The sequence below is a fragment of the Aplysia californica genome, unplaced genomic scaffold (genome assembly GCF_000002075.1).
Source record: "Aplysia californica isolate F4 #8 unplaced genomic scaffold, AplCal3.0 scaffold00437, whole genome shotgun sequence".
Lineage (NCBI taxonomy): Eukaryota > Metazoa > Mollusca > Gastropoda > Aplysiida > Aplysiidae > Aplysia > Aplysia californica.
Window position 1 is genome coordinate 136,270 of NW_004797707.1, and position 9,366 is coordinate 145,635.

The window sequence follows — 9,366 nt, forward strand, 5'->3', positions numbered from 1 at the left end:
TGAGAGAGAGAGAGAGAGAGAGAGAGAGAGAGAGAGAGATGGGGTTGGGGCTGGGGGCTGGAAGGGAGTCAATTAATTGGATGAGCACAAAAAGAACCGAAACAAGTTGAGCTGAAACAATGTGCTTTTACTTTTAGCAAGGTGAAGCTAGTCTTCTTGGTTTTCTTTTGTTTGTTATTGTTGTTGTTTGTTGTTTGTTGTTTTTGTTGTTTGTTGTTGTAAGTTGGTAAAACTTTGTATTATATTGCTGTGGGTTTATGTTATGCTTCTCAATGATGCTGTTTTTCCTGTTTCGCACATATAAAACAAGATTACAAGGCGTAATAACATGATCAACAAACCTGACTGGTATGGAATTTAATCGTCGGAATCATAGTCAATGGTGGGAATAAACATGTGAAATTCAAAAGAATCGGTCTTTTGTTTTGCCCAATCTGGCAACTAGCAACCGGCAACCGGAAACTGAGGTACTCACCAATAACATCCGGTTTCGGGATTGCATTATTGCGAGAAAGTCGGCAACTGTTTTACGAGACGAAGGCGACGTTGTGTCGTCCGCCGATAGGAAAGGAAATTGGCACCATACACGAAGATTCTGCCCTTTGTTATTGTTGAGGGATCACCTAAAAGGAAGACGATGCCTGTTCCGTTAGATAAAATGAAAGAAGTTTTACCAGATGGTAACAAAACGCAAGCATCTCTGGTAAGAAATGTGAAATTGAAAACGAAAGTAGAGATTCGAGATGGATTTACATTTTACCTGGGGAGGGAGGGCGGGGAGGGGTGTTGGGAGAAATAAGCTATTCTCTCAGTGTAGTCCATTTCTCGGCAGTCTGCCAACTCTCCACATATTATTCACATTTTATGGATAAGGTTATTAAGGTGGTTGGATGAGGGTAGGCTAACCCTTCGGCTCGGTGCTTTTTCGGTAGTTCCCACCCCCCTATATTTGAATCTAGATCTATACGGTTTGATGCGCGGTGAGCTAAGATATCAAACCTAACAACTGCAAAACATCAAATTATGGTAAAATCAGGGGGGCATATGCCCCCCTGAAACTCAGTGAAACCCCCCCTACTCTTGTTGGGGCCAAAACCCGCGAACAACAATTCAGTGGTGGGAACTAGATCTAGATCTACCGAAAAAGCGCCAACCTTTCCCCTTCGTCTTCAGTCAGAGAAGCCTTCATTATTTATTCGTTCAGCCTTCATACTTCAGTCCTTGGCCTTGGGCATTGGGGGATCCTTTCTATCACAAACCGATCACCCGAGTTGTGGCCTTGAAAAACAAATGCGTTGCTTTTAGGGGCAGCGTCGGCTTTGTTTTCTTTGCGCCACGTTGGTCGTTTTTCGCCCTTAATATGGCAAGCCCCACCTTCTAAAGCAAACCAAACTGATCCGATCTTGCCAATGGGTGCTAAACACTAACCCTGCTTACCAACCCTTGCCCTAACTCCTTGATTACAATGAATTTTTCCTTTCTCTCCCGCACACAGAAAAGCACTGCTTTGGGGGTCAAACTTCAGTGGTGTTGCTTGCTGCAGATTACATAATATATGGCCTCTAAACTATCGCAAATCAATATAAAATTAAAAACCCAACTGTATTTTAAAAACTTCAGATTATGAGATATAGAAGGGGGCTTATTAAATTCCTGTGTAACCCTCTAGCCGTTGATTTTTTTTGTCGAAGGACTTCCGTAACGAGCGACCACTCCAGTAAACAATACCTAACACGGTATTATTATCTTTATTTTACTTTCACTTCCGTCTCATGCTCCTACTCAGGCATTGTAATGTACAGCACTTTCCTTTTGTTCATTTCTACATGTATTATAATTATAATGCAAATTGACAGTAGTCAGGTAGATAATAAATTCTGAAATATTCAATAGTTTTTAAAATAATACATACCAAAGCCTTATCATACATGATAGTATATTCTAGTACTTTATTCTAGTTTACAAATCTGAGGGGTTTCAGCCTCAGAGGGGCTTCCGATTCTATGTTTCTACTGCTAACCCTTACACCCTATCTCCACTCATTGTTTGGCATGTGTGCCAACCTTTTTAAGTTTCGATTAAGCTGACAAGTGAGGCTTTTATGTTTCTTGAAAGATTAAACATCCTTTGTAGGTGATGACGTCTTTGAGTTCTAATTGTACCAAACTATTTTTAAAAGTTTCTTCAAAGATTGTCTTCTTGCTTCTATTCTCCTGATAGAGCTGGTAAGTAGCAGAATTGTATAATGTGTCACGACGTTTCGGAATCAGGCGCTTGTCAAATTTTGGGCATATGGGATCATCGGTATCATCTTAAAGTCTGTTCGTTTGTCTTCCTTTTGGTGAAAAAATATCCATCTATGTTGAATAGAAATCAAAATATTTGCGATTGAAGGAGGTCAGGGTCGCTTGGCGTCAGAGGTAAAATTAGCGAGAAAATGGCTGCTAAAGTTTGGTAACCTTCATAGCCTGAGAGTCCTTGGAAACTGAAAATTTACATGTTATGTGCCTTTAATCAATGTTTCAGTGAAATCAATACAAAAATGGACATGAAAGGTGTTGAGTCAAAAAAAAGAAAATTAGAAAAGAATTGCACATCGGCCCCAAAAATGTCGATTTCTTTGATTTCATTATTTTGACGAGCGCCTGATTTCACCACGATGCCTCAAAAATACTTTAATTCAATTTTTTTTGGTTTACTCCTTACAGCATCCGAGTCGTATCGAGAAAATGGTGTTTGTCCAGTACGTGACCCCCCCTGAGAGTATGGACGATCGCGCGGAGTACGACGCGTGGATGGAGCGAGTGGCGTATCTGTGCGACGACCTGCACTGGCTTCTCCAGCAGCCACACGACAAGTTCTGGTGCCAGGTCAGCTGGAGAATCTGTTTTTTTTGTTTTGTTTTAGTAGAGGTTTTACGACGCTCACAACTGCATTATAAGGTCATGATGAGTGCCAAGGGATGGATGTCAACAGAGAAGTCCAAACAGGGAATCAGGCTTACTCTGCTCACTTCTCCTGTCTCAACAGCACAAAGTCTGCTTCGACTATCAAGGCACCACGCTAATAGCAGTTCACAAGAGAGTGATAGTCAACATTTTAATGGGAGGCTCCATCTTCTTTGAATTTAAAAGAGGAGTAGCTACTCACCATTTCAAATATAGTTTTGGCTCCGCATTACCTTTATTTACCTGCAGGAATGTAGTACGACAAATTCTTTTTTTATAGTGTACTAGTTTTATTTCCAACTGTCGTATCTTTATAAAGTACAGTAAAGTATTCATTATTCGGATTTGATTAGGTTCTGAAATTTAAATAGCAGCTAGAAACACATTGGGATGGTTTTTTTAAATAGGTGTGTTACTGTTGTTACTATTTCTGTCACTTAGTTTTAAATAGTTTTTGACTTTACTTTACAAATTTATTGTATTTTATCTTGTTTTATTTTATTCTATTTTCAGGCAGTGTTTGATGACAGCCTTCACAAAGCTTTGGACTCATTTCTGCGCTATTGTCCCAGGTAATCCTAGTGGGAAACTGCTTGTGGGTGGTGGGAAAATGCTGTTGGAAGTTCCTTCTTTCTTATAATTTATGTTTCATTTCAGTCTCTTATCTGAGGGTGGTTGGTGGGTGCTCTGGTGTGGTTTGCTTCTTCTTTCCTATCAAACATCTATCGTCCTGATCTCCCCTCCTTCTTTTTTGTGTTTGTTACTCTCTAGTAACCCCTTTAATCTTCGGCACTTATATGACCTTATTGTGTTGCAAGTGCCGTAAAACATTTATTAAGAAAAAAAAAATCTCAGTGGAAGACTTCTTGTGGGTGGTGGGGAAGTGCGGTCGGAAGTTCTTTCTTTCTTATTAAAATTTACCTTTCATTTCAGTCTATTGTTCTTTTTCAGCATTCTTGCATCAATATATGGTCGCTTTTAAGGACAAGCGGGCTAGCCCAGATTTCGGGGGTTTCCAGAAATCTCAACCTTCACCAAAAGTGGGTGTTGCCCTACCGATAGGAGAAGTTTGGTTTCTTTGGTGTATATATTTGTTTAGTTATAGAGAAAACTCTCCTTAAAAGCGACCATAATATCATATCATTGTTACAGGAATGTAATTTATACCAGACTCACTCTCTGACCTTTTCCTAAATATAGATCACGAGACATGCTGATGAATCTTCCGGAAGCAGCAAAGCAGCGTCAGGCAGAGCTCTGTCGACTTGTGTTCATGGTTTATCTACGCATGTCGACGCACAAGGAGTCAAAGGTGCCTTCTCTCATCTTTTGTGCACTGAATTTCAAGCAAAGAATGGTTGTCAAACTCTTTCAAGGAGGTCGTTTTATCCTTTGGGTTTAAAAAAAACTATACGATAGCTGGTTTTAATTTCCAATTTGTTTTGCTGTTTCTGCATATCATGATTAAGATAATGAGTTATTCTGGGGAGAGATGCTCAAAATGTTTGCACAATAGGAGCTCAAGTTGATTGTGAAAAGTGTTTTGGCCTTTCTTTCTCTCTCGATTGTTAAAGTGTTTTGATAAGGTTTTTTTTGGGGGGGGGGGGGGGGGGGGGAGTTTGCTCGTAAAATACAATTTGCTGGTTTAGAGGACTGTATTTTTCACATTCTAATCTCTAATTTGTTTATCATGAATTTGAATTTCTGATCACTTGTTTGTTTATCATTATTCTGACAAATTTTTTATAGTGAATTTTTTGTTACTTTTTATTTTGTCAAACAAGTATTGATGTTAACCTGGCTTTAGAATTGTTGATGTGGGGGATTGTAGACCATGGCCCACTTTTTGTAGTCCCAGATTTTCTTTGTTTCAGAACGCTTTATGACAAGCTTCTCTGATTTTTTTATTTTTGTTTGTTTTGTTTTTATGACAGGATCATTTCATCACTCCGGAGGTGTTTGGAGAAATCCTGTATGAGAACTTCCTGTTCGACATCCCAAAAGTCCTTGACCTCTGCTCCCTGTACGGGAAGACAAACGGCTCGCTCCTCAACAAAATGGTGGGGAACATCTTCATGCAACAGCCCAAGTACCTTAACGACCTGAGGGACACGGTGCCCACCATTCTGCAGGTGAAGTTTTGGGGTGGTGTCTCTTCCTCCGCCGTGGGTGGGTGTTTGGTGGGTGCTGTGGTGTGGTCTGCTCATCCTATTTCTTTTTTGGGGGTTTCTAAACGACCTGAGGGAGACGGTGCCCACCATTCTGCAGGTGAAGTTTTGGGGTGGTGTCTCTTCCTCCGCCGTGGGTGGGTGTTTGATGGGCAGTGTGTTGTAATCTGCTCGTCCTATTTCTGATTTCTTTTGTGTCCCTGTTCTACTGTAAGCTGACATAACGCCTTTGTTTTTCTTCAGAGCAGTTTTGAGAAAAAGAGGGGTTTTTTTTTGTCAGTGTAATCATTCAAAAATAGGGTCATTCTGAAATTTGAATTCTAATTCTTTAAAAAAACAACCTAGTCACAGTTTCAATATCCCCCGGGGCGGTGCTACTGACTTTAGTGTCTTTAGGCCATTCTCAAAGGGGGGGACATTAACATCTCGAGTTCTTATGCACAGTAGAATTGTAATTGTAAATGGGCTGATTGATCAATGTCAAGCTCATAACTGTGCCAGAACTGCAACAGGGAACTGCTGCTTTTTCTTTCCTAATCCTTACTTTCGTCATTTTTCCTCTACTTCTTTTGTATGCTTGTCACACTCTTGTGACCCGCTATTTTCATGGTGCCTTGATAGTCGAAGCAGACTTTGTGTTGTTGAGGCTAGAGAGGTGAGCAGAGTAAGCCTGATTTCCTGTAAGGACTTCTCTGTTGACCTCCGTCCCTTGGCGCTCATATGACCTTATGCAGTTGGGAGCGCCGTAAAACCTTTACTAAAACAAACAAATCTCTCTATCTCCAGGTGTTCACCAACATAGCAGCACGGTGCGGCGTGCAACTCGAGTCGTCCCTGATGGCGCCCCAGAAGCTGGAGGACTCGGTGGCCTCGGGGAACAACCTGTCCTCTATGTCCTCGTCCGACCTTGAGGACATCGTCCACTACCTGAGCGACACGGCCGACACGCTACACCGATTCCTCGACGTGCACCCACCCGCCTGTCAGATCTTCCAGCAGTTCCTGTTCTGTCCCGTGTATGTCACTTGTTCGAAATTGGTTTTTCACTTTTAATTTTTTTAAAATTTCACATGGTTTTCTCAATATCTGGTCGATGGTTGTGTCTTTCAAAGAGGGGAGAGATGTTTTTCATATTAACAGTTTGCGGTCACCTGACGCAGTTCTGCACCAGGTCTGATAAGTCTGTTGCAGTGGCAGCTCTCCTGGCTGGGTGGCCAGATGGGGTATTTAGTACTTCTGGCTGTGAGATTACAAAGTGTTAACTCACTTGAGCCTGAGCTATTTTTCAACCAATAAGCATTGCTGCCTGACAGTTTTAGGGTATATTGAATCTTTAACCACGAAAAAAAAGACTGAAAGTTTTCATAATTTTGTTAATGCAACAAAAGAAGGAAAGAAATGCTCTCGCAGAAAAAGAAAATTTCACCTAAGTTGTTCAAATAATTTGCATTTTTTTAATATGTGGAAATGGCAATGTCTTTGTGGCGTCGGTGGCCTAGTGGTTAGGCTCTCGGACTCGCAACCGTAAGGTCGTGGGTTCGAATCCTGCCAGGGGCCCGACGTTGTGTCCTTGGGAAAGGCACTTTACACGATTTTTCCTCACTTCACCCAGGTGGGAATGGGTACCCGGCTATAGACAGCGAAAGATCTTGTCAGTTTGTTAGTGTTTGAGCGCTTAATCAGCTGCTTGCGCTGTATACTTCCCTGGAAGCTGAGAATGTTTCGGAGTGTTCTATGGTCTGCTGGGGTAATAATATAGTGTAAAGCGCATAGAGCCTGCTGTTGAGCGGGGATATGCGCTATACAAATGCTATTTATTATTATTATTATTATCTTTGGGTTACGCAATTCATTTTTGCCCAATTTGTAATAAAATCATCTATCGCAATGCGTGAGTACAAAATAAGTGGGTCAACTGTTGGCTTACCACTTCCAGTAGCTCGTAACGCAAAAACACTGGAGATATCGATCGATAAAGCGTATCCCGTAAATACACAGGATTGTGCCACCAGACCGGCCGGGTGTCCCGTAAATACATGGGAATAGGCTCAAGTGAGTTAATCTGAGCAGGTATCTGACTAAATGTGGGACTGTCGTAGTGACAGGTTCCCTAGCGTGGTTTGCTCCCTCTTTCCTCTCAAACATAATAGATTGGAAAGCGCATGAGATCTGGGAATCTTTCCGTCTAATCGTAGAAAATAATTCAGGGGTTAATTAAAGAGATAAGTTTTGTTTTGTTCTTGTGGAGGTTGCTACTGATGTAAGTAAGATAAGATAAGGTGAGATAAGGTAAGATAAGGTGAGATAAGGTAAGGTAAGGTAAGGTGAGATAAGGTAAGGTAAGGTGAGATAAGATGCGATAAGGTAAGTAAGATAAGATAAGGTGAGATAAGGTAAGGTAAGGTGAGATAAGGTAAGGTAAGGTGAGATAAGATGCGATAAGGTAAGTAAGATAAGATGAGATAAGGTAAGTAAGATAAGATGAGATAAGGTAAGTAAGATAAAATGAGATACGGTAAGATAAGATGAGATAATGTAAGATAAGATGAGATACGGTAAGTAAGATAAGATGAGATAAGGTAAGTAAGATAAGATGAGATAAGGTAAGTAAGATGAGATAAGGTAAGTAAGATAAAATGAGATAAGGTAAGATAAGATGAGATAAGGTAAGTAGGATAAGATGGGATAAGGTAAGTAAGATGAAATAAGGTAAGTAAGATGAGATAAGGTAAGATAAGATGAGATTAGACAAGGTAAGATAAGATGAGATTAGACAAGGTAAGATAAGATGAGATAAGATGAGAAAAAGTAAGGTAAGATAAGGTAAGATAAAATAAGGTAAGGTATGATTAGATATGATAAGGTAAGATAAGGTGAGGTAAGGTAAGGTAAGGTAAGATAAGATAAGATAAGATAAGATACTTTATTTGACCTGTGGAGGAAATTCTTTCTAACAATTTCAGCTCTTTACATTTCTGTACTTGTACACGTGCATACTCTTTTGAAACCCGTCTGTCTATCCCGCAGGATCGCCAATTTCTACGAAGCCGTGACGCCAGAGCTGACCTTGGCCATCAAACAGCACGACTTCCCCTCGGCCAGGTACGAACACCTTCGCTGGTCAGCATCTGTCCGAACACTTTGTCGGAATTGCCAGTCCATTATGCCAATTTTATGTGCCGATAAAACCAAAGGATGTTACCGATCCGGATTGTTGTTGTTGTTATTGATAAACTAAAGGATAAACTTTGTTACCAGGCAGCTGCCAACGTGGTGTTGTCTACCAAATGTGTCACAACGTGGTGGAATCAGGCGCTCGTCAGTTTTGGGGCATATCTCCCCTTCTTCTTTTTTATGTTTGTTACTCTCTTGTAACACCTCTAATCTTCTGGCGCTCATATGACCTTATACAGTTGCGAGCGCCGTAAAACCTCTACTAAAACTAAACTAATTGTGTTGCAAGTGCCGTAAAACACTTACTAAAACAAAGCAATGTGTCTTCTTCTCTCTTTCGTCTGTGGTCAGCGTGAGGAAGAAGCTGACCCTCCGGCTCCATCAGATCAAGAAATGTCTCCTGTCGGTCGTGCACAGCATTCTCAACGCCGTCTGCTTGAGGCCCATCCTCGAGAACTCCAGGTAGCAGATGGTTGGCGGGTGCTTTGGTGCTGGTTTCATATGGACTTCTCTATTGACCTCCTCACCCCTTGGCGCTCATATGACCTTATGCAGTTTAGAGCGCTGTAAAACCTTACTAAAACTAAACTGGTGTGGTTTGCTCCTTCTTTCCTATCAAATACCTAACGGTATCATCCTTTTCTCTTCTCCTTTTTAAAAATTGTTTATTACTCTCTTGTAACACCTTTAATCTTTGAGTGAGTGGTTGGCGGGTGCTCTGCTGTGGTTTGCTCCTTTTTTCCTAACAAACATCTATCGTCCTGATTTCTCCTCCTTCTTTTTTGTGTTTGTTTCTCTCTTGTAACACCTCTAATCTTCCCCTCACTTATATGACCTTATTGTGTTGCAAGTGCCGTGAAACTAATGAATACTAAACTTAATTTCTTTCGTTAATGGACTTCTTGCATTTTTTTTTCAAGTATTTGTTTTTACAAAAATGTGGAGAGATTGAAAACTGGTCATTCAAAAAGGGAAGTCTTTGTTATGATGAAATATATCTCCTGCGTTTTATAAACTAGGTCGGTTTTTATGTCACTGTCTTAGATTATTATTTTTATTATAATTATAATTGCTGC

The 9,366-nt window shown here is 40.7% G+C and overlaps 1 protein-coding gene across 1 annotated transcript in view; it reads left to right on the forward strand.

Moving 5' to 3' along the window:
• Positions 1-477: 477 nt before the first annotated feature.
• Positions 478-9,366, forward strand: part of LOC101851885 (activating signal cointegrator 1 complex subunit 2) — a gene marked incomplete at its 3' end in the record, with an annotated part of 19,235 nt that continues 10,346 nt past the window's right edge. Inside the window, 7 exon segments of the mRNA XM_013086118.2 lie at positions 478-703; positions 2,709-2,870; positions 3,462-3,520; positions 4,149-4,260; positions 4,883-5,080; positions 5,903-6,132; positions 8,144-8,218. Of these exon segments, the coding sequence (XP_012941572.1) occupies positions 638-703; positions 2,709-2,870; positions 3,462-3,520; positions 4,149-4,260; positions 4,883-5,080; positions 5,903-6,132; positions 8,144-8,218 (902 nt within the window).